The sequence below is a fragment of the Canis lupus genome, chromosome 27 (genome assembly GCF_011100685.1).
Source record: "Canis lupus familiaris isolate Mischka breed German Shepherd chromosome 27, alternate assembly UU_Cfam_GSD_1.0, whole genome shotgun sequence".
In the NCBI taxonomy this organism is placed as follows: domain Eukaryota; kingdom Metazoa; phylum Chordata; class Mammalia; order Carnivora; family Canidae; genus Canis; species Canis lupus.
In genome coordinates, this window is record NC_049248.1 from 12,653,332 (window position 1) to 12,679,122 (window position 25,791).

A 25,791-nucleotide genomic window follows, 5' to 3' on the forward strand; every position below is an offset into this window, starting at 1 on the left:
TATCCCGTCCCCTTTTTAATTTTTTTTTATTTATGATAGTCACACACAGAGAGAGAGAGAGAGAGACAGAGACACAGGCAGAGGGAGAAGCAGGCTCCATGCACCGGGTGCCCGACGTGGGATTCGATCCAGGGTCTCCAGGATCGCGCCCTGCGCCAAAGGCAGGCGCCAAACCGCTGCGCCACCCAGGGATCCCTCCGTCCCCTTTTTTAAAACAAAAAACAAAAAACAAGTTTCCGCTAAGCCACACCCCGCCCCGCCCCCCACCCCGGGCCGGCAAATCCCAGAGAGCCCGCAGGGGGGCGCCCAGAACATGCTGGCCGGGGAGACTAAAACTACATTTCCCAGCATGCCGCGCGCCGCCGACGCACTTCCGGAGTCCGCGGTAGACATGGCGGCGCCCGAGGAGCACGATTCTCCGGCTGAAGAGCCTCAGCCCGCGGTGCAGGAGGAGGAAACGAAAACGTTCAAAGATCTGGTGAGCGTGGATGGCGCCGGCTTCTCTTTGTTTTGCTGGCAGCAGGCTCAGGCGGAGTCCAGCTGCCTCGCATCCCGGCTGGTGGTGTACAAAAGCAGCTGGGCCTGGCTTGGGTTTCGGACGCTGCCCCTAGGCCCCCGGGTTTGAACGGTGGGAGGCTGCCCATCCCTGAGGGTCCCCCTTTGCGTCTGTCTCCATCTGGCTGTGGCGACGTCTGTATTTGCCCGGAGGAGCTTGTACTCCTGCCAAAGTCTTGGGCTTCGGAGTGAGATGAAACGGGTTTGGATTCCGACCCAGTCACTTACTAGGGGATGTTACCTCGCCGTGCCTCACTTTGCACATCTGTAGATTGGGGGTAATAATAAGTGCTTCACAGAATTGTAAGGATTGCATGAACTAATAATACATGTGAAGAACTTGGCTTTTCTCTGGAAAGTGCCACGTCTTGAGGCGCGATCTCCTAGTGCGCGTAATAAAGGAGGAGACCGAGCAGGCTCAGTACTCTTTGAATCAAAGGGTAAGGGATGCCCACGTCACCCGCAAGGTGGTTCTGACAGTCGTTTAATTAGCAGGGAGGCAAGTGTGTGTGTTCTTCTTTGCCTAAGTGTGTTTTTCTGAATTCTAAGGGTGTGACAGATGTGTTGTGTGAAGCTTGTGACCAGTTGGGATGGACAAAGCCCACAAAGATCCAGATTGAAGCTATTCCTTTGGCCTTACAAGGTAGGCTGAAATGAAATATGTGGCTTACTACAGGTATAATAAGAAATTGCACTCAATTAAATCCTTTACTACTTTTGAAAGCTATTCTTGTGTAGCTCAAGTGATATAAAAACATGATCACTAGGGACTCCTGGGTGGCTCAGCAGTTGAGCGTCTGCCTTTGTCTCTGTAATTTCAGGATCGATTCCCACATCAGGCTCCTGCGTGGAAGCCTACTTCTCCTCCTCCTGCCTGTGTCTCTCTCTCTCTCTCTCTGTGTGTGTCTCGTGAATAAATAAATAAAATATTAAAAACAAAGACATGATCTCTAAAGATACAAAATTTGTGGCTTATTGGCTTTGGAAAAGTAATGCTCTTCTATCTTCTAAGGTTACTTTCTACAAGGCGATTTGTTGTTTGCAATAGATGCTGACTTTAAGGAAGCACTGGATTAAAGTGTACTAACAAGAAACCTGTTAGAAATTATGAGTCAAGGGGCAACCTGGAAGGCTCAGTGGTTGAGCATCTGCCTTTGGCTCAGGTTGTGATCCCAGGGTCCTGGAATGGAGTCCCACACCGGGCTTCCCTCTGCCTATGTCTCTGCTTCTCTCTCTGTGTGTTTCATGAATAAATACATAAAATCTTAAAAAAAAAAAAGATATTATAAGTTAATAAATGCAGATTTACATAAGAGTGCCTGGAATATCTGTTGGTATCTAGAGGAGTTGAGAGATCTTGCTTTGTGAGACATATTTATCAAATTTTCAGAAGAATGGCTAACATTGGTTGATGACTAGTGGGATCGAAACAGGATAAACTTTCTAGGAGTAAGGGTAAAGTGCTGCTTTTATATTCCCGAAGTCCAGCTTCACAGGATTAGGATTGGTGGTAAAAGAGGCCCAGCAGTGTTAACTGAAATTCATTAAGATCCTTAGAGAAAATGAGTATAATCATAGCTACATTAAGGTTTTTTTCCCCAGGAAAAAATGTATAAATGTATCTTTACATAGAATTTACCCCCTCACCCTGAATTCCTCTCCCGCATATCCCATGTTAGGAACTTCTGAACTAGCTCTAGAGAGAGAAAAGTGCCTTGTGCTGATTAGAACACACCTAGAATATTATGCTTAGTTCTGGGGATCAGTTTTGAGGGACCAACTGAGTGGTACTGGATGTGGTATAGTATCAAGAATAGTCCTGGGTTGCTTGGGTGGCTCAGTCAGTTAAGTGTCTGCCTTTGGTTGAGGTCATGATCTCAGGGTCCTAGGATTGAGCCCCACATCAGACTCCCTGCCCAGTGGGGAGCCTGCTTCTCCCTCTCCCTCTGCCTGCCACTCTGCCTGCTTGTCTTCTCTCTCTTCCTCTGTCAACTAGATAAATAAAATCTTAAAAAAAAAAAAAAGAAGAAGAAAAAAGGAATAGTTCTAAACGGGGCAGTTGGTTGAGCTTACTACTCTTGATTTTGTCTCATGTCATGATCTTGTGGTCCTGGGATTGAGCTCCAAGTAGGACTACATGCCCTGTGTGACTCCATGCTTAGTGCAGAGTCAGCTTCAGATTCTTTCTCTCCCTTTGCTGTTCTCCACTTATCTTACTTATCTCCCTGTAATCTGGGATAGAGAGGTTTTGGATTTTAGCTAGGGAGAGGTGACTGCAGATTTGAGAAACATGGAAATAAAACCAACAAGACTTGTTCAATTTTTAAATTGACAGTAGAATGTTTAAGCAGTGCCTGGCATTTGTAGTTGTGTCTCCTTTGGATATTGGGCTTGCATGCTCTCTGTCTCTCTCAAATAAATGAAGTCTTAAAAAAGAAAAAAAGAATAGTCCTAAATAGCTAAAGGAGCTGAGTGCGTTCTGAAGAGTGGAGCTGGGTGGGATCTGATAATTGGCTTCAGGATTTGAAGAGCTGTCATGTGGAAAAGTAATTAAACTTACTCTGTGAAATTCCACTTGGTCCTTCCATAAATAGTGTGTATCTGTTGTAAATGTAAGGCACAGAAGTTAAGATTCAGCCCTCTCCAAGAACTTGGAGACTAGTAAGGAGGTAATTATAAATCTATTACAAGGGACATAAAGTTATATTCCAAGTGCACTGAGGGAGAATAGTTTATTACTCATTGGAATGGATTAGAGAAAACTTATAGTTTTTGGCTGGGAGGGTTGGAAAGACATTTGAGCTGAACTGTGAAGACTGGATACAATTTAGACATTCATGTATGATGGCAGGGAGGAGTTTCTAGGCATAGAGAACAGCATGGAAAAAAAAAAAAAACTAAGGAGGCTGGAAAACATGGGCATATGTGCAGGCCTGCGCGTACTTAACAGAGAATGGAGAGAAAGATTAGTAGATCATTGGGGCCAGATTATGCCAGACTTAAATGCAGAGTAAAGGAATTTGGTCTTTGTTCCATGGGCCGTGGAGTGCCTTGGGAGATTATTTTTTAGCAGGGGAATGAAATCCTTAGAGTTGTATTCTTGGAATATTAATCTCATAGCTTTGAAAGGTAGTTTAGAGATGAGGCACCAGAGGCTGGGAGACCAGTTAGGATGGCCTTGCAGTAGTTTTGGCAACAAATAAAGGATAGGATAGTGGTAGTGAGAATGAAAAAGAGAAAATGATAGAAAAAGAATCATCATGGTTTTATAACGAATTTGTTAATGGAAAGCAAGAGGTAGGGAAATCTAAGATATTGCCTGTGTGTTTAGGACATATTACTGGTGTAAAAAGGAACATAGGAGGAAGAATAATTTTAGGGAAGAAGATTTCGGTTGGAAATAATTGATTTCAGGCATCAAAGAGATAGAATTGACTAATGCACAGTTGGAATCTAGGGATTAGAGCTTGCTTAAGAGGCCAGAACTGGCTACAGACCATGTCCAAAGGGAAGTTGTAGCTGAAACTGGACATGGGTGAGGTTGCCAGGTAAGGTCAAGAGATGAGAGAGGGGAGAAGTGGATGATCAGTAGAGGGTTGAAAATCGTGAGAGTACAATTTCATACAAATTAGGTAAGGGAGAGTGTTTCAGGGAGGTGATAGTAAACACTTTGAACTTGTTTAGAGAAGCTAGGAGAATAAGGACTACAAGGGCCACGAACGAGGAAGATGTTTTGGCTGTCAGCACTGCTGGAGTTGCTTTCAAAGAGCAAAAAGAAGGGTTGGCGCATTCTGGCATTTTCTTGCTTACTCTATAGAATGTGTTTGCAGAAGGAACCCAAATTAGGTGGTGGTAATTCTGAAATTATTCATAATGTTTTCAGTAAAAAGTTTGTATTGAATGCAGAGAAGATAGGAGTCAGTGAAAGATTACTAGGAACTGAGTACTGTGATTGACATAATCATCATGCAAAATGTCATTATTCTTATTCTTGAGCTTATCTCATTCTAATGAGCAATTTACAAATGCTTCATTAAAGACACCTATACAGGGATCCCTGGGTGGTGCAGCGGTTTAGTGCCTGCCTTTGGCCCAGGGCCTGATCCTGGAGACCCGGGATTGAGTCCCACGTCGGGCTCCCGGTGCATGGAGCCTGCTTCTCCCTCTGCCTATGTCTCTGCCTCTCTCTCTCTCTCTCTCTCTCTCTCTCTCTATGTGACTATCATAAATAAATAAAAATTAAAAAAAATAAATAAAAACACCTATACACACTGGCCCTAAGCAAGAGGTTTAAATAATCTAACAAAGTTTTTCTTTTCTCTATTAAATGAGCTTTAAAATTTTAGTTTGAGTACTATTAAAGGTGTCCCTTTCCACAAAGTTACAGAGTCCTGGGTATATCCATTGTTCTTAAGCCTTGTAATGATTCTGAAAGGCAGGAATGATTATTTTATTGGTGAAATTGAAGGTCAGCAGATTAAGTACCTTGACTAGAGTCACATAACTATTTTGTGGAGCTAGAATTTGAATATAGGATGTCCTAGCAGAAAAGCTTGCGTTCTTGGCCCTGTAACACGGTGTTACAATGGAGAGAACAAAGTCTTTTGATTTTTTTTTAAACAAGATTTATTTATTTATTTATTTATTTATTTATTTATTTATTTATTTATTTATTTGAGAGAGAGAGGGGGGAGTGGCAGGCAGAGGGAGAGGGAGAAGCAGGCTCTCCGCTGAGCAGGGAGCCCCATGTGGGGCTGGATCTTAGGACCCCGAGATCATGACCTGAGCCAAAGGCAGATGCTTAACCGATTGAGCCACCTAGGTGCCCCTTTTGATTGTTTTTGAGGATGCTTTTCTTCCCATCCGTTTCATGTATTAAGTTTATTTCTAATTCAGAGATCATTCACAGTCCTCTAGGAATTTCAGACAGTTTTTTGAAAAGCTGCCACATGCCATGCAGTGTGCTAGGTGTTGGCAATGTGGCCGAGGTGAATGGATTTATTGTGCCCTTATGGGGTGTGTATTCTACACAGATAGTACCACTGGAAAGGCTTAGGGGTTGTGAGAGGAAGAAAGGAAATAATAGAGAAAAATTAGTCTCAACAAAGTGAATATTGTTTTGAAGAGATTATAGAGAACTAAAAGCAGTACAGGTGCAAGGCCTTACCTGCTGGCAGTGGGCATTGCTCAGAGCCATGTGAATTGAGAGACTTAAACTCCCTTACTTCCCTAAATCTTTCTTGTATACTCCTTTCTTCTGAAATTTTAAGATTTCTTTTGACAGAAAAGGAGGAGAGATCCCTCTAATTTTTTTTTCTTTCTTTTTTTTCCCCCTGTTCCAGAAGGCTTGTTGTACCCCAGCAGGGAGGGCAGAAACCCCAGAGTTGGGGAATAAAAAGCTTTGGAAGCCCTTAGCTCACAAGTAGGTGTATGCTATTGTAGTCCATTGTCACTTACCCTACAACCAAGAGGAACCTTAAAGTTAGTAAATGAAGGAGAAATTTTATCCCTATATTGTCATTTGTTTCTGTGACCTTTACAAAGTTATTCGATTGTCTGGTCTGACTTATAATTCACCTCTACACCTGTAATTTTTTTTTTAAGATTTTATTTATTTATTCAGGAGAGACACAGAGAGAGACAGAGACATAGGCAGAGGGAGAAACAGGCTCCTCACAGGGAGCCCAGTGCAGGACTCTATCCTTGGACGGGGATCATGCCCTGAGCCAAAGGCAGATGCTCAACTGTTGAGCCACCCAGGTGTCTCTACACCCGTACTTTTATATGGAAAGCATTGATGTTGCTGTTTAGAAGGGTGAAGGGTGGCATTCACTAGAATATGCAGTGACTGATCTGGCGTGACTGATCCCAGTTTAAGTCATTAATGTCTAAGAGACGGATATTGAGGAGTCTGTTCTATTTGATATCACTCACTCTCCTCTCTTTTCAATATCAAGTCAGTATTTTCTTCTTCTTTTTTTTTTTAAAGATTTTATTTATTCATGAGAGACAAAAAGAGAGAGAGAGGCAGAGACACAGGTCTCTATGTCTTTGTCTCTGTATCTTTGTCTTTCTAACTATTCGTTCTCAGTTTCTTCTGGTTCCTTTTTCTTTGCAATGTTAATTCTATCGTTACTCTTTTTCTCATTCTAAAACACTAGTAAGATTTCTCATCCAATCCTGAATCTTTAACACTGTCTGCATCAGTGAATCTCAGTCAGTGGTCACCAGAATCACCTGTGGAACTTGTAAAACAATAAAACAATAGAGATTTCTAGACCCACTGAAACAGTTTCTACATGTGTGACCCTGGCGTGTATACATATAAAAGTCTTATAGATGATTCTAATGCATCTGCCCTTAGGGTAGTACCACTGTTAGGATGCTCATGGCTCCCATGTCTGTGTTTCTAGCCTACCTTCTCTGCTGTGCTCCAAACAAGTATGTCCAACTCGTTTTTAGATATTTCTCTCTGAGCCTGTTGCATAAACCTCAAGTTCCCTATGTTCAGACCAGAGTCATTGTTTTCCTCACCAGAACTAATTTTCTGTAAGCCCTTATCCCTGATGTCAATTTATGGCCTTTGAGTTCCCCAATCTAGAAGCCCATGTGTCAACTACATTTTCTTGCATTACTTTCTACATCTCACTTATTTCTGTCCTCCTGGCCTTCCCTTAGTTCAGACCACCATCATAACTCCCCAGTATCCTAACTGAGCTCTCATTTTCCTGTGTGTTTCCCCTTCTGTTTGTTTAGGTCATTTTAGATCTTAAGGAAGAGTCATGTTCAGCTAATCTCAGAGAGAAGGAGTTTATTTTAGGATTAATCTCTAGGTAAGGAAATCCAAGCAGTTATATACAATCAAGGAATAATGTGAGCATCAACGAGAGGGCATTTTCAGTAGGAAGCATTCCCAGTGGGTGCTGTTACAGTGCACAACTATGTTTTGAGCTGCAGCCCACCAGCCTAGATATGGGGGTCTTGTTTTGGGAGTTAATTTCCAAATTTTATAGTTGTAGCTTGATTGGTGATAACAAACCCCGGGGACCTCTTTTTAAGGGATTACTTATGGCATTCTTCCCTCAGAAGAAGCAGTGGAAATGGCCTGTACTGTTGAGCTCCTTGGCTCCTTATGCCATCAGGCCTAGGGTTTATCTTCCAGAGGAGTAACATTGATCTTGATGTTCCCTGCTTAAAATTCTTCAGTTCCTCCCTCTTAAAGGAAGACATCAGAACTCCCTAGCATGGCTTATGAGTTTCCTTTCTAGAGTCATTCTTCTCCCTTTCCCTCCTTAACACTTCTGTGTTCTGGTTACATTGTACTTCTCACTCTCCCTGCACCTGCTGTGTTCTTCAAAGCCTCCGTCCTCTGTCCTGGTATAGGAATGTCCTTCCTTTCCTTTGCTTACTTCCAGATTTGATTTACCCATCACCTCTGTTAGCCTTTCCTGACTCCTCTGGGCTCTAAGTTATTCCTTCCTTTGTGTTTTAACTCTGTTTTGTAGGGGCTTATCTTAAAGCCCTTATCACATCATACAGTCTTTGTATATGTCACTCCCAGATTTTGAGCTTATCTAGGACAGAGACCATGTCTTCTTCCTGCTCAGCCTCTCTCTCCCTCCACTTCATCAAATGTTTATTCGTTGTCTATTTGTGCCCACATTGGGTCATTGTAGAAAATATGGAAATAATGCAAAGAGTATATCTTTGCTGTTAGATGTTTTCTTTTTCTTCCTAGGTCGTGATATCATCGGGCTGGCAGAAACTGGATCCGGAAAAACAGGGGCTTTTGCTTTGCCCATTCTGAATGCACTGCTGGAGACGCCCCAGCGTCTGTTTGCCTTAGTTCTCACGCCCACTCGAGAGTTGGCCTTTCAGATTTCAGAGCAATTTGAAGCCCTGGGGTCTTCTATTGGTGTGCAAAGTGGTAAGTGACTAAGAGGAGAAGAATCACAGTTTCTTTACAAGTTTAGAATGAGTGTTAAAGGAGAATAGAAGGAAGTATCATTAACATGAGTTCATTGACCTTAAGAGCCAATTTGGTATTTTAACTTTGGGGAAAGTTATATAGGAAGAAAAATTTAAGTAGAAATCTAGCACTGACTTTAAAAGATGTTCAGTGAACTATGGAAAAAATAAAGGATCTCTCTTCTATAAATTTTTTTTTGTTTTTGTAGCTGTAATTGTAGGTGGAATTGATTCAATGTCCCAGTCTCTGGCCCTGGCCAAAAAACCACACATAGTAATAGGTGAGTAATTGACAAAGGTTAAAGGCACTGGTGATAATAAATTGGAGGAAATCTACTGATGTTGGGCGTAACTTATTTGTGCGGAAAGACTTTGAAGAAAGGATTTTTGTGATTCTGTTTAATTTTTTTAATTTCTGAAAATTGGGGTTTGGGGGAGTGCGGTGGTTGGTAACTTTCTTTTTGTTCTTGTCCTTGTCCTTAAATATTGACCTTTTCCCCCAACGTTTCTTTCTTTTTTTTTTTTCCCCAACATTTCTTGATAGCAACTCCTGGTCGATTGATTGACCACTTGGAAAATACAAAAGGTTTCAACTTAAGAGCTCTCAAATACTTGGTCATGGATGAAGCAGACCGAATATTGAATATGGATTTTGAGACAGAAGTGAGCATTCAATTTCTTTTTTCCTCTTTGGGCATCTCAAGTGCCCTGTTTCAAAATTTGGTTCATTGCACACCTACTTTATCTGGAATCCTGTATCAGCATCAGCTAAACATCTCTGCCACCTTTTCTCATTCTTGGTGCTCCTCACATTGTCAGTGCCTCAGCATCCTCTCTAGAATGTAGTTTGATTTTGATTTCAGACATGAGAAATTTCAACAGATTTCCTTTCCATTTGATTTGATGTATATCTTTCTCATGAAAAGTCTTTATTTTCTGTCATAGCTGACCCAGTCATCATGTCTTAGTTGATGAACATTTATTCTTCACTTTTCCTTTAGATTGGCTCTACTCTAATTTAAACTTCTTTTCTCTGAATAACATTTTTAAAGATAGCATCTGGGATGGTATCAAAAAGTACTTAATATAAGTACTTATTATCTTAAGTAATATTCAGTAAATTTTAGCTGAATTGAATTGAATTTTTGAGTTCCCACAGGGATACTTTTAGTTTTGTACTCAGTCTCCTTCACAAAGAGCATTTGCCAGTGTCCAGTGTAAATGTTACATTGCTGTCCTTTTCCTCTTTGTGTCTTAGGTTGACAAGATCCTCAAGGTGATTCCCCGAGATCGGAAAACATTTCTCTTCTCTGCTACCATGACCAAGAAGGTGAAATTTTCTAGGACTTAACATTTTCTTCTTTATTAAGTAATAAAAACAATAACAATAATAAAAATAGAGCATTTAGGAATCTGTGTACTATTCCAAGCTTTCTTTCTGTAGGTGCAAAAACTTCAGCGAGCAGCACTGAAGAATCCTGTGAAGTGTGCTGTTTCCTCCAAATACCAGACAGTTGAGAAATTACAGCAATATTATCTTTTTATTCCCTCTAAATTCAAGGTGAAGTGTTTACTTTGATCATTCCTGCCTCTCCCTCTCCTTCCTCAGCAAAGCATCTGAAAGTGTGTCCACTTATGATTAGCTAAGAGCTGTGCTACTGTTTGTTTTAGAGCACATACTGTGCTTATATTTATCACTGATAAAGTCAAACATTCCGGGAATTCACAGCATGCTAAACCACAATAATGATGTAATTCCTTTCCAACCCATTCTTGAAGTAGCTTTTCTTTTGTCTGCTGCTGATGTGCCTTTTTTATAGGCCTGGGACCCTAGTTTTGTGCTTTGATGGAAAGGCTTTTCCTGGTTGCTGGGTACAGGGAGTTGTGCTTGGCTTTAGGCTATAAGTGAAATTCATGGTTCACAAAGATGATAACACTGCTTCAGGAATGCAAAATGGGCAGCTAGGGTCTGGATAATTGGGAAACAACTATAGGCTTAGGCTCTTACATAATTTATATGCCCAGGACCTCCAGGTTCAATCACTCACATTGTTTTGTAACTTAGGATACCTACCTGGTTTATATTCTTAATGAATTGGCTGGAAACTCCTTTATGATATTCTGCAGTACCTGTAACAATACTCAGAGAACAGCTTTGCTACTCCGAAACCTTGGATTCACTGCCATCCCCCTGCATGGACAGATGAGTCAGGTAAAGATTCTTTGGCATCATTAGTGGTGGACTGGTGGCATGAGAAAAGTAAACATAGAGCAGTAAGTCTGTACAATAACAACGTCAATGCATCCTCCTAGAATTATTTTGATTTATGGGCCTTAAAGTGTTGCTCTGGATGGTCACTTCCTCCTTTCAGGACGGCAGAAGGTCCAGATTAGAAGATTTCATAGTTATTTGTCTGATATGGAAGCTCTTGAGTTGATTTATTCAGCCCTAGTGGTAATAAGTGATTCTTTGGTCTCAAAAGATTTTTAATAAATTATTTTTTACTCTTTATCATGCTTTTTTTTCTTTTTTTTTTTTAAGATTTTATTTATTCATGAAAGACACATACATAGAGAGAGGCAGAGACATAGGCAGGGGTAGAAGCAGGCTCCATGCAGGTAGCCCGATGTGGGACTCAATTCTGGAACCCCAGGATCACACCCTGAGCCAAAGGCAGTTGCTCAACTGCTGAGCCACCCAGGTGTTTCTACTCTTTATCATGTTAAATTTTCATTATTTCATGTTAGTATTTTTCTAGCCTTAGTCTTAAATATTTTTTTGTTGCTTCTATGTTTTCTTTTGACCTGTGAATGTGTCTCTGTTCTTAAATTTATTGTTCCTAGAGTGTATGACTTAGATTCTAAGATTCCTTAACTTTCCAAGATTAAAGTTCTTTTCATTTCTTTTCATCATCTCAGAGCAAACGCCTAGGATCCCTTAATAAGTTTAAGGCAAAGGCTCGTTCTATCCTTCTAGCAACTGATGTTGCAAGCCGAGGTTTGGACATACCTCATGTGGATGTAGTTGTTAACTTTGACATTCCTACCCATTCCAAGGTGAGTCCTGTCGCTGACCTGACATTCTAGTCTCAGTGTATTTCTTTCTTTTTCTTAAATTGAGGTATAATTGACATATAACATTAGTTTCAGTTGTATACCATAATGATATGATATATGCACATATCATAAACTGATTGCTACAAATTTAGTTAATATCTGTCACTATACTTGGGTACGAATTGTTTTTCCCTCGGAATGACAACTTTTAAACTGTACTCTCTTAGTGGCTTTCAAGTGTGTGATAGACTGTTACTAACTATAGTCACCATGCTATACATTACAGCCCCATGACTGACTTATTTTGTCACTTGAGGTTTGTGTTTTTTGATTTCCTTCATCCGGTTTTATATCCCCTACCCCCATTATTCCCACCTTTGGCAGCTATCAGATATAGTCTCTGTATCATGAGCTCAGTTTGTTGTTGTTTTCTTTTTAGATTGTACATACAAATTAGCTCATGCAGTATTTGTCTTTCTTGGACTTATTTCACTTAGCATAATATCCATAGGCTCCATCTTTTGTTGCAGATGGCAAGATTCAGTTCTTTTTTTATAGCTGAATAATACTCCATTGTATCTAAAGTGTATTTCTTTTTTCTTTTCTTTTTTTTTTTTTTAAAGATTTATTTATTTGAAAGAGAGTGAGTGAGTTGGGAGAGGAGCAGAGGGAGAGGGAGAAGCAGATTCACCACTTAGCAGAGAGCCTGACACAGGGCTCAGTCTGGGAACTCTGGGATCATGACCTGAGCTGAAGGCAGATGCTTAATCGACTGACCCACCCGGGCACCCCCAAAGTGTATTTCTTAATGGAATGTTTTTATATCTCCTTAGTTGCAACATTATTTTATTTTATTTTTGCCCTCAATTAATTATCAAAAACTGGGAAAATTCTTGATTTATTCATTCTCATTATCTTGCACATGCCTGAGAATGTGATATTAATGTGAATGAAGGTAGCCAAAGAGAGGTATTGGGGGCTTATAGCCAAAGGGTAGGTGCAGCATATGCTATTCTTTGTCAGTCTCATTTCTTTAGAATGATCAGCTTATGGTTCTTAGCATATCTCAGGGTTTTTCAGCCTTTGCACCATTAACATTTTGGGCCAGCAGATTCTTTGCTGGGCTGTCTTTTGCATTTTAGAATGCTTAGTGGCATTCCTGGCCTCTCCCCACAGGTGACATTGTGTCAACCAGGTAGGTTTGTTGACATTTCTAAATATTCCATGGGGAGGACAGAATTGCCCTCAGAACAACTAATATCTATTGGCTTTGTATTTAACTCATTTGATTTTCACAATGACTCTGAGTTTGGGCATGGATTTCTAGCCCTGTTTTATAGAGAGAAACCAGTTCAGAGACTCTGTGTGACTTGCAGACAGTTGTGTAGACAGTAGGACAGAGCCATGATCCAAGTCTGCCTCTAGATCCACTGCTGTTTTTCTCTAGACCATGTAGATACACGTTAGATTTGCCTTTTTGTAAAAGAAAAGAAAAAAGAACCAATTTGGTGCTGCAAGGAGAAGAGGAAGTAGATTTATCTCAACCTATTGCCTAATCCATTTTTCCATGTTTCAACATGAATCTGTTTTCTTTCAAAGGTTTGCAATAAGACTTTATGTTCATAGTTTTTTGTTTGTATTTTATATAACTCACACTTATTTATGCTTTTTGTTTCAGGATTACATCCATCGAGTGGGTCGAACTGCTCGAGCTGGGCGATCAGGAAAAGCTATCACCTTTGTCACACAGTAAGTGAGTTGACTTCAGGGGCAGAACAATGGAGAGAAAAGAACAGCTTTGGAGCCTTCTGACTTGGCACCTGACTTTGCCATTATCTCTACTAGACATTTAACCTCCTTCATGCTGTTTTCATCTTTTGTAAAATGGAAATAATAATACCTACCTAGCAGGGTTTTAATGAAGATTGGTGATCCATATGTAAAGGATCTAGTATAGTATTTGGCATTATAGAAACAGAGGAAGAAGCCCCCTGCTGTTTCTTTCAGCTGCTGAAGCTGGAGCTCAGTGACCTTTCCCTCAACTCAAAAGTATTAGAGTAATTATTTTGGTTTTGTTTCTAAAGGAACAAATTTTTATGTAACCAGGACTTTTCTGGGACTAAGAATATGATGGGTGATTATCTAGTGGGCTGTGTACAGAAGATTGCATCTAATCAGTATTCTGAAGAGTAATAATGAATTCAGTAGTGTTTAAAACTGGCTCTTGTTGCATCATATCACATAATGTATACTTTTGGAATGGACAGACATTTGCATTGTCAGCCAACCAAAGCCATGCCATTTCCTTCCTCAGGTATGATGTGGAACTCTTTCAGCGCATAGAACACTTAATTGGGAAGAAACTGCCTGTCTTTCCAACACAGGATGATGAGGTTATGATGCTGACAGAACGTGTGACTGAAGCCCAGAGATTTGCCCGAATGGTATGCAACCTATTTTCTCATCAACTTAAATGCAAATGACGTTAACTGTGTCCTAGACACTGTTGTATTAATCCTCAGAAGGAACCATAGGAACTGAGTATTATTTTATTCTAAAATTAGGATGAGTATACTAAAATATGGAGATGGTAGGTAATTTGAGTCAAGGTTTGGACTCAGTCTGACCACAGTGACCACATGCTCAGCCACTCTTCATGTTTCACATGTGGCAAGAAAACCTTTGGAGTTGAGATCAGAAGACCCAACTGTGAATTGGACATTGCAGGTTTGGGCAATGCATCTACCTCTCAGAAGTCAGTTATTTGCCTGAAAATTGGGAATAATAATTACATTGATACTGTAAAAGGGTTTTTTTTTTGGCACCAGATAAAGCTAATGTGAACTACATAGTTACTAATAATAAGTAGTAGTCATAATAGTTGTAGGATGGATGGGAAGATTCTGAAGAGAACCCTAGCAAGTACTGTCTGTTCTCTAGAGTTCCAGTTTGAGGGATAAGGCAGCTCTGCCCCTGAGATGCTTTCTGAGTAGCTGGTGTGTGAGCTTGTTTTATTTTTCTGCTCACATGGAATTCTTTGGTATTTTGGTTTATAAAAGTATTCCATGTACATTGGAAAGAATTTCAGAAAATACAGAAAAGATTAAAATAACAAATGAAGCATATAAGCCACCCAGCACAGAGAACATTTGGCTATTTTTCTTTTTTCAGCCATACTTAGATCTTTACGTAGTTGTATATGATTAACATTTTTCTATTTTAACAAATAGAGAGTCATGTGATCACTTCTTAGTGGCTACAGAGAATTCCGTTATGAATATATAACATGATTTTACCTTAGTGCATATTTATACTTTTTCACGTGTTTTGTATTTTAACTGGTACCATGTTGGGCATTCTAGCATGCACAGCTTTTTGTTTCTTTAGAATAAATTCCTTGAAGTAGAATTGTTGGACAGAGGAGTAAATACAGGTAAAATTCAAATTCATATAGAATGCCAGATTTCCTGCCCTTCCCCTCGGAAAAGATATAGCAGTTTGCCCTGTGAACAACAATATATGGGGATGTCTCCATACCTTGACCAATATGAGGTGTTACCATCCTCTTAAATTTTTGCTGGCCTGTCATGTGAAAATAATAGCTTATTGTTTTAATTTTCATATAAACATTTTTGTGTATTGGAATTTTGGTCTTAGCCCTTTGCTAATATGAAGTATTAGAGAGTTACTTAGAGTTTGATTTTAAGGAGAGGAGACCAGGATGTGTTTGTTACTTGCAGTGAGAGTAATGTTCACTCCCATCCTTTTCTTTTCTTGCAGGAGTTAAGGGAGCATGGAGAAAAGAAGAAACGTACGCGGGAGGACGCTGGGGACAACGATGACACGGAGGGTGCTCTTGGTGTCAGGAACAAGGTGGCTGGAGGAAAAATGAAGAAAAAACGAAAAGGCCGTTAATTTCTTTTATAAAGATTCAATTTCAGCCTTCTGTTCCATAAAAGGGGATTGTAGAAGAGAATGAACCTCTTCAGCAGAGTTTCTTAGACTGAAATCTGGCAGAATGAAGCCAGAACCTCATCTAACTTAGTACTCATTCCCCTTCTTTAGAGTAGCATTCCTGCAGACTGGCTTTTACAGTGCTGATGTCAGCTTTAGTTCCTTGGTCATGGCATGACTAGGATGTGCTCTTCTATCAGCTCACACAGACCTTTTGATTTTTCAGCTGTAAGTCAAGGACTAGGTTGATGAAGTACTGGGCCTGTTATTGTAAAGAAAAGAAGCTATTATGTCTGTAAAATGGTGGTACTTTAAAGAATCTCAGCTTATGCTTCATTAGATCTAATGTGAAATAATAAATACTATTTTTAAAAGATTCAGGCTCCTTGAAGACCTTTATAGGTTGAGGGACTTTATGGATTTAAGTGAGATCTTGCTGATAGATAAAAAACTGGCAGTTGCAAGTTATGTGGCAAATTCATTGCTTGTCCTAAATTAAGATAAACATTATTTATGGTTTCAAAAAATCCACAAAGGAACAAGATGATGGATGGTTTTGAAAGAGAAGTCCTGCTTAAAAGGAGGTTGTGTTTTTCTTGGTGATGGACCAAAGTTCGTAAGTAGGACTGTAGAGTCTGATAAATTACTGAATAGATTTACTCCCCTGGCTTCTTGGACTAAGCACTTAGGTAGGAAGACTGGTTTCTTATACAGACTTATCCCCAAGTAGCTAGAGTAAAATCAAGAAGCATCAGAAATATAGGGTATTTCCAAGACCCAATTTCACCACATTGTCATCAGTGCTCATTGACTAATATCCTTTCTTTCATTTCCAATTTATTGGCTCATGGTTCTGGAAGCTAGAATATTAGCTCATTGGCTAATATCCTTTCTTTCATTTCCATCTACTCAGAAGAAGTAAAGCTGGACCATCAGCTCCTGGAGAGAAAATAGACCATGCATGGCTCTATAGGGACTGGGTGGGATAGGGGAGAGTTGACGGAATTCAGAAATAACTGAGCTTCATGGTTGTGAACAGTCTTGTGTTCTTTTAACTCCTAGAAGATACCTAATCTTTTTTGTCAAATGTAACAGTGGCAGAACCAGGGTGAAGAGATTTAGTGATCCAAGATTGAGAATGAGGGGGTGCCTGGGTGGCTCAGTTTGTTAAGCATCTGCCTTTAGCTCAGGTCATGATATCAGGGTTCTGGGATTGAGCCCCAAGTTGAGTCAGGCTCCCTGCTCAGGGGGGTAACCTGCTTCTCCCTCTGCCCCTCCCCTTGATCATGCATGTGCTCTCTCTCAAAGAAATAAAATCTTTTTTTTTTTTAAAGATTTTATTTATTTATTCATGAGAGAGACACAGAGAGAGAGAGAGAGAAGCAGAGACACAGGCAGAGGGAGAAGCAGGCTCCACACAGGGAGTCTGACGGGCCTGATCCCGGGTCTCCAGGATCACGCACTGAACCGAAGGGAGCGCTAAACCGCTGAGCCACCCAGGCTGCCCAAGAAATAAAAAAAAAAAAAAAAAGATTGAGAATGAGTTTGGCAGAAGAGAAACTTTCTGTATATATCTTAATGAAAAGCACATTTTTCAATGATTGTGTTTCTTAAGTCGGAGTGGTGAGAAGTGAATAATAACCATCAGTACAATTCTCTGTGGTAGTCAGGTGTGGACTGCAGGAAGATCTTTATAAACATAAGGTGAGGGGTACATTCTGCCACAAATGCATCCAAGAGGAATGCCTGTGAATAAGGCATTTGTAATTAATTGTATAAACACATGGCTTATTTTGTTGTTTAGTTTGCTCCATGTTTCATTGCTCTTCTTATGGTACATTGGAGCGAAGGTTAAGTTAGAGAAGTCAGGAGTCACAAAGAAATAAGGAAAGGAGAGGAAAGTAGATGAGTGGGGCCATGGTTGTGACTTTGAGTTGTGTGTACCACTGGAGCTAATTCTTCCTGAATGTTGTATTTTTCCTGATGAAACTCTCCAGGGTAGCTTAGGATAATAGCAACTGTCTCTCTCTGAGCCTTTGGATAAAAGTGAATGGGTGGTTGCTGTTTCAGTTCATTGGAGGACTTCAGAAACAAGCTGACATTGAATTGGAGGGTGAGTGGTGGGTAAGGAAGAGAGATTAGAATTATCCTGAAGGAGTCTGAACTTTCTAAATAGGTCTCTCACATAGGATCTGTAGACCCCTATGTGATGCCTATTTCTGGGGAAACCAAAAGGGTTAAAAACTAGTGCTCTAAAGTTTAGCCGTTGTCTCTAAAGTATATAGGTAATTATGCTCTGCTAGGATGGGATGATAGGACACTAAGCAAAGACATGAATGATGTGTCTTTAAGCATATTAGTAGGTCCGGACCATAAGCTAGAGTCCCACATAGGATGAGTAAAGATGTTACCGTGAAGGACAGGAGGCACAGAAATAAATAATTGTGATTTGTTAGTGAATAAGGACAGACCAGTGGGTTTGTACCATTAATCAGATGTGTCCTTGTTCCCTTATCCTCTGAGGCAAGGTCTTGCGAGATCTTGCCGCTAAAACCCCAATCAAGGTGTGTGTGAGTTTCCTAGGGCTGCCGTAACCAAGTACTACACATTGGGTGGCTTAAAACAAATTTATTGGCTCATGGTTCTGGAAGCTAGAAGTCTTAGATGAAGGTGTCAGCAGGGCCTGGCACCATCTGAAACCTCTAGAGAAGTCTCCTTCCTTGCCTCTTCCTAGCTTCTGGTGATTGCCAGCAATCCTTGGTGTTCCTTGGCTTGTGGCTATTTAACTAACCTCTGCCTTCATCTTTAGTTACATAAAGATAACTTCTTCATGTGTCTGTGGCTTCACCTAGCCTTCCTCTAAGGATTCTAGTCATTGGACTTAGGATGCATCCTAATCCAGTATGACCTCGTCGTAACTAATTATATCTGCAAAGACTCTATTTCCAAATAAGGTCACATTCTGGAGTTCCAGGTAGACATGAATTTTGGGGAGAGATTATTCAATTCAGTACAGACCCATCTTTTTAAACTACTGTGTTGTTTGGGATTTAAGACTGTCTTGTGGAATAGAAGTGGTAGAGATAGAGTTGATTACAAAGAAAGTAGAGGGCACCTGGGTGGCTCAGTGGTTGAGTGTCTGCCTTTGGCTCAGGTCTTGATCCCAGGGTCCTGGGATTGGGTCCCCGAATTGGGCTCCCTGCAGGGAGCCTGCTTCTCTCTATGTCTCTGCCTCTCTCTCTGTGTCTCTCATGAATAAATAAAAATAAAAATCTTAAAACAAAGAAAGTAGAGAAAAGACAGAATGTAGGTATTTAGAAATGGCTAGTATGGGTGGAAGCCTAGTTTAAAATGAAGGATACCTGGCTGGCTCAGTTGGTAGAGCATGCAACTCCTGATCTCAGGGTTGTAAGTTTGAACCCCATGTTGGGTGTAGAGATTATTTAAAATCTTAAGGAAGCTTAAAATGATAATTCTCTTAAATGAAATATAAATTATCTTTGCAGTCAAGGTACCAAAGGCACTAGTTTCAGGAGAAGGGAGGGTGTTAATGGCCTTTCTTCTGTTTCCTTCTTGGTGTAATTCCTTAGTTCTGCTTTCCTGATTTAAGAAACAGAGCTTTGGGGCACCTTGGTGGCTCGGTTGGTTGAGCATCTGACTCTTGATTTTGGCTCAGGTCATGATCTCACGATATCTTGTAAGATTGAGCCCCATGTCGGACTCCGCGCTGGGGTGTGAGCCTTTTTAAGACTCTGTCTCCCTCTGCACACCACCCGCTCCACCTCTGTGTTCCCTGCCCCCCACCACTCCCACACTCATTGCTCTCTCAAAAAAAGAAAAACCAATCAACCTCACCCTTTCCCCCAATGGCAAACAGTTCCCACACCTAACTTGCATGACTTCATAAAGGAAGTAGCTTATAATAGTCATGTAATGCTGGCCCAGAGAAGGTTTTCCCCTTATTTCTCATCTGAGTCACGAAGCCACTTTATATAGTCATTGTATCATGGCTTCATGATGCTAGCTAGCCTGGTTTTACTTCCTCTGTCCAGAGCTGAAGTGAGATGAAAATATCTCTACCTCATGAAGGGGTCCAGGGATCCTAGTGATAGGGTTTTAGTTGGGTCGACCATTGCAGGCTTAAAGCAGGCCCAGAAATCCATGTACTCTGGAACTTAAGGGTACTCTGAACATACTCCAGCAGTTGCCAGGAGGGGTCTCAATTCAACTAGTTTACAATTACTCTTAGTCCCTTAAAGATGTGCTGAATATCCTAGAACTTGGCTGACTCTATAAAAACATCTGGCTTACAGCCAAAGTGTTTTCTGGGTAGCTTCCTACCTGCAGATATCCAAAAAGGTAAATCAGAGACTGTCTACCCCAGCTCCTCCAAAGCCTGGGAAAGGGGACCAGAAAGAACTACAGGCTGTGGCATTGGTCACAGAAAATGAAGGCATCCAAGTTATCAAAAGCAGGTATCAAAATAACATCCAGAAAGTATGTTCCAAGAACTTGAATACAAATTTAGAGAATATACAAAAAGTTTTGATCCACATAGTTTTTAAAGTGAAATCTAGCCTCAGGGCAGATAATAAATCAAGGTGTGAGTCATCTCTTCAGTTGGAATGACAAGAGATCCAGACCTTGGCACTAGAGATTCAAGGGTTATCCACACCCACATTCCTTTTCATGCCTCACCTGTCCCAGGTATGCACTAAAACTCCAGCTAAAAATAACTATAGAAACTCGATCTCTGGGAAATAACACTAAACAGTAACCCTAAAGTGAAGAGCTGGTTTGTGCCAAATGGAAGAGGGAGAGACAGGAAGAAAATGGGCTCATGTGGGACCATGTAATCTCCAGGATGTGAGCCCTGATGTCCGTTGGTATTCTTGGAAGGTTTTATCTGCTCACAGCCATCCCTCCACCTATTGACCTACAGGTGCCACCTAGGAGCTGGTAGAAACTGGAAGGATGGGGGAATGCAGCGGAGGGTGGGCAAAATGTTAGTCAAGAGACCTGTTGACTCACTTTGTGACCTTGTAGGAGTTACTGAATTTTGATTTCTCTCCTTTATTTTTTTTTTTAAGATTTTATTTATTTACTGATGAGAGACACAGAAAGAAAGGTAGAGAGAGATATAGACAGAAGGGGAAGCAGGTTCCATGCAGGGAGCCCGATGTGGGATTTGATCCCGGGACCCCAGGATCACGCCTTGAGCCAAAGGCAGATGCCCAACCGCTGAGCCACCCAGGTGTCCCTCTCTCCTTTGTTAATATGGAAATAAGAGCATCTATCCCATCTGCCTCACAGAGTCTTGTACTGAGTTTTCGTGTTTTTATTTATCAATTATTATTTTTAAAGATTTTGTTTATTCATGAGTGATACACAGAGGTAGAGGGAGAAGCAGGCTCCATGCAGGGAGCCCAATGTGGGACTCGATCCCAGGGGACTGGGATCACGCCCTGAGCTGAAGGCAGATGCTCAACCACTGAGCTACTCAGGCTTCCCATGTTTTGTGTTTTTATTTTTTTTTTAAATTTTTTTTTAATTTTTATTTTTTTATTTATGATAGTCACAGAGAGAGAGAGAGGCAGAGACACAGGCAGAGGGAGAAGCAGGCTCCATGCACCGGAAGCCCGACGTGGGACTCGATCCAGGGTCTCCAGGATCGCGCCCTGGGCCAAAGGCAGGCGCCAAACCGCTGCGCCACCCAGGGATCCCTGTTTTGTGTTTTTAAATCCTGTTATCTCCCTCCCAGCTATGGGACCTGGTACTAGGAAGACAATTCTGAAGAAAAAAACCAGATGTTCCCTTTGCTTAACTCAGCTGTAGGTGAATTCAGTCTTAGCATTATATTGTGATGATGCTTGCCTAGAGGGCAGGGACTGTGGCTTATCCATGGATGTAATTTTAATATCTTGTAGGGCCCAGCACACAGTAAATGGTCAATATCTGTCATCTTCTGAAATATACTATGTGTTGACAACTTTATATGTGTTATCTTTAGTTCCTTGAACAATCCTGAAAGGTAGATATTATTGTTGCCATTATAAGCTGTGGAGCCAGATGGTCAAATCTGCTCCTTAGGCAAGTTATTCAACTATTTGTGTTTCAGTATTATCTGAAGAAACACAGATAACAATAGGCCTACCTTCGAAGGCTGTGAGGCTTAAATGAGGTAGACTGGCTCATCATATGATTAGTATGTGTTAGCCTTTATAAATATGTTATTGGGGGCGCAGGGACCAAAAAATATATAAGTATGTTATTGTTACTATTATTACAGAGGGAGAGTGGCTAAGTAGCTTGCCTAGGTCAAATGGCAGGTAAAGGGCCAAGCAAAATTTGGTTTCAAGACTCTACCCTTGATACTACATACACTGCACGTGTGTGTGTAACTTCGCATTATTCATTAAGTGCTTATTGAAGGAAGAATTGTACTGTGATAGAATATATATTTTTTTCTTTTGGAAACATTTCTTCTACAGCAAATAAATATTAACCTAAATGAGCTTTCAACCTATTTGCAAATTGGGAGAGAATATGGTGGGAGAATATGACATTTTCATTTCCACCAGTAGATGGCAGAAAAAAGAAAAGATACTTGTGAATGGGCGAGAGTTCTCATTCCGAGCAGAATGAGTAATCATGAGACCATTAGAAGTGTTCTTGGTGTCATGTCTGGCCCACAGTGACTAAGGGATGGAGGTCAGCATGGGTATGAGAACTTCCCACAGGTATTTGAAGGATGACAGCCTTCAAGAAAATTCAGGCTGACCCACAGGATGGGCCGTGGGAGACTCAAGTACACAGAAGTTCAGATGTAGTATGAAGAAAAAGTTGCCTTCTCTTCTCTCTGCTCCACAGCCATAGTCGGCCTTCCCTCCTTTTCCTCTTACAAGCAGCTTTGTTCTTTCCAAAGTCTGCCCTTCCCTCCTGGGATTTTGATGAAGTCACTTGCCCTCTGTTTATGCCTCACCCCCCACCCCAGCCTGTAACCTGTGGGTACTGTTATTCCACCCCCACCCTGACCCCACTACAGGTTTTTTGTGTTTACAAACATAAATTCTCTGAGCCATTGGTCTCTTTCTGTTGTATCCCTCTCTCTCACTGCATATCCATCTGGTAAGCTTTGCCTATTGCCTCCCCTCCTCCGTTGAATCAGCATGGTGCTTGTTAGCTGGTGAGCCACTTCTGCATCCATTCTGTCCTAGAAAGACATCTTGCAGCTCCCAGTGATGAGGAAATGTCCCTCTGGTTCCATGAGAGTAGGAGAAGCAATCAGGCATGGTGGTCAGAAACACCGGGCTAACCCTGCTCTCGCTGATTTCTGTGCTGGCTCTTCTCCAAGCATTCCTTTGCAGGAGGAGTCTACTGATGACTCCTGCCCAATACTTGACTTCTTAGAAATTCTAACCCAACCTATTCAATCCAGTGCCAACTTCAAAACAACATCCTTGTTGTGTTTTCTGGGTGGGTCAAGAGAGTGGGGACCGCCGAAGATTTCTTATTTGACACATTCTGTTTGTACATTTGTAATGGTTTGTTTGTGATTCTTTATAATGAGGCTATGGAGAGCCTGCTGTGTGCTAGATGTTTGCTAGGGGCTTGGCATATACCAATTCATTTACTGGAAGTAATGATTCATTTCTTGAGGAAACCTAGAAAAGCTTGTTTATGATATGTTAAAAATACAACCTGATCATTCCTTATTCTGCGTCTTCCATGATTTCATCCATCCATCCAAGGGTGTTCAAGAACTTTTGCAGGGAGGGCTTATGCTGACGAAATGAAGCAGAGATTCCATCACATCATAGTTAATCTGTGGCTTCTGTTTCTATTTCATTGACTTAGGTGGAACTCAAAGGGTGAGGGGTGAGGGGGAGGTAAGAAAGATGCTCCTCTGGACTATAGTTTTGTACTTTGACCAAATCCCTGGAAAATGAATAAATTTGACATTTGAATGCTTTCATAATGTTCACGTGTGCAACCTCACACACAATCAGAACTTTAGGGTTGAGAGGATTCTTGGCGATCAATGAGATTGTTCATTTTTCCTTTGAGTAAAGGAAATTATGTGTGCATTTATAAGTTTGGATATGCTTTACATTGTGCTCAGGAGATTACAACTATTTAAAGTGAGACCTAACAGACTCCTTCAAAAAAGTTCTAGTGGAATTTTGTTCATAATATCTGCCTAAGGAAAATAAAATGCTTGCTTTTCAGGACTAACATCTTTAAGACTAGAGTCTCCTTCATGAGAAGAGTGGTGGAAAAGTGTTTTAGAAAACCCTAATGATTAGCATAACCTATTTTCCTAATGAGCGCCAGTGTTGTCTCTAACCAGATACGAGGTGCTCTCATGGGGGAAGTGTGGCATCTTTGTCCAGGTGAACTCCAATTATGTATGATGACCAAGGGAGGCCCAGAAGGAGGCAAAAGTTGACATAGGGTAAGGGTCAGGCTGAGAAACTTACGTGAGAAGGGTAGTACACATCTCTGTTGATCCCTTGGGTAGGGTACAGGGACAGAGAGGAAAGGACAGAAAGAAGTGTGTCATGTGCGATTTACAACCTGTACATAAACAGCAGAGTTTTATGGCACTTAGCAACACTAAGGTCACTTCCTGCCCCTTCTCCACACTCCCTAGGTAACTCATGGTTACCTGTAGCCAGGGCTCACTTTTCTCCCCTGTGGCCATAGGAGTGGTTTCCATGGTGGGCACATGCATCCAGGGGAGTGCGTGACAATTTTTGGGTTGTGAAGAAGATATTGGAATTTTAATTTATACTTTATTTATTTATTTAAATTCTTTTTAAAGATTTATTTATTTATTTATTCATGAGAGACACAGAGAGAGAAAGAGGCAGAGACATAGGCAGAGGGAGAAGCAGGCTCCATGCAGGGAGCCTGAGCGGGACTTGATCCCGGGACTCCAGGATTACTCCCTGAGCTGAAGGCAGATGCTCAACTGCTGAGCCACCCAGGCACCCCTTATTTAAGTTTTAAGAAATATTTTATTCATTAATTTGACACAGAGAGAGGGAACACAAGCAGGGGGAGTGGAAGAGGGAGAAGCAGGGTCTCTGCTGAGCAGGGAACCTGATGTGGAGGCTCAGTCTCAGGACCCTGGGATCATAAACTGAGCTGAAGACAGATGCTTAATTGACTGAGCCACCCAGGCACCCTATAATTTATTTTAAACTCATCATTTTCTTTAAACACATCATTTTTGTGTTTTAGGCTGTATATAAAGTATGTTAACAATTTATAATAAATATATACAAATATGGAAGCTTGTTTAAATGTTACATTAAATCAAGATTTGAGACTAAAGCTCTAGAGAATTATTCTGACAACAGTCCTTTAAAAGAATTATTTCATGTTTCATTCCTAAATTCATTTTCAGACAAAACTCTGATACATCTTTATCTATCTATCTATCTATCTATCTATCTATCTATCTATCTATCTATCATCATCTTTTAGAATCCTAGATTCACAGCAAAATTGAGAGGAAGGTACAGAGATTTCCCATATACCTCCTCTCACACAGGTGCACAGCCTCCCCTGTTACCAACACCCCCCCACCAGAGAGTACATTGGTTACAGTCCATGACACCACACTGACACATCAGTCACCCAAAGTCCATATTACCTCACGGTTCATACTTGGGGTTGTGCATTCCGTGCATCTGGGCAAATGTATCTACGACTATAGTAACACACTGTATAGTATTTTCCCTGCCTTATAAATCCTGTCCTCCGTCTCTTCATCCCTTTGTGGTCACCCAAACCCTGGCAACCACTGATATCTTTTCTGTCTCCAAAGTTTTGCCTTTTCCAGATGTCATATAGTTGGAATCATACAGTATGTAGCCCTTTCAGACTGGGCTATTTCACTTAGTAATATGCACTTAAGTTTCTTCCATGCCTTCTCATTCTCTTTTCTTTTTAGCATTGAATAATATTCCATTGTTTGGATGTATCATAGTTTCTCCATTTGCCTACTGAAGGACATCTGGTTGCTTCCAAATATTGGCAATTATAAATAAAGTTGCCATAAACATCCCTGTGCAGGTTTTTTCCTCATTCTTTTTTAATGTGATAAAATACTCATAAAATTTACCATGTTAACCCATTTTATTTTATTTTTAAATATTTTTATTTATTTACTTATTTAGAGAGAGAGAGAGAGGCAGAGATATGGGCAGAGGGAGATGCAGGCTTCCTATGGGGAGCCCGATGTGGGAC

At 40.9% G+C, this 25,791-nt stretch overlaps 1 protein-coding gene across 1 annotated transcript; it reads left to right on the forward strand.

Moving 5' to 3' along the window:
• Positions 1-320: 320 nt before the first annotated feature.
• Positions 321-15,910, forward strand: DDX47 (DEAD-box helicase 47). Its single transcript, XM_038576850.1, has 12 exons — positions 321-478; positions 1,105-1,198; positions 8,294-8,482; positions 8,733-8,804; positions 9,068-9,186; positions 9,782-9,853; positions 9,968-10,084; positions 10,589-10,735; positions 11,443-11,580; positions 13,259-13,329; positions 13,895-14,024; positions 15,361-15,910. The coding sequence occupies exons 1-12, from the start codon at positions 350-352 to the stop codon at positions 15,493-15,495; spliced, it is 1,413 nt and encodes a 470-aa protein (XP_038432778.1). The 5' UTR covers positions 321-349; the 3' UTR covers positions 15,496-15,910.
• Positions 15,911-25,791: the final 9,881 nt, after the last annotated feature.

Coding starts and splice junctions, on each gene's coding strand:
- DDX47 (XM_038576850.1), top strand. CDS start 350: ATGCCGCGCGCCGCCGACGCACTTCCGGAGTCCGCGGTAGACATGGCG. Junction 479..1,104: donor CGAAAACGTTCAAAGATCTG/GTGAGCGTGGAT, acceptor CTGAATTCTAAG/GGTGTGACAGATGTGTTGTG. Junction 14,025..15,360: donor CCCAGAGATTTGCCCGAATG/GTATGCAACCTA, acceptor CTTTTCTTGCAG/GAGTTAAGGGAGCATGGAGA.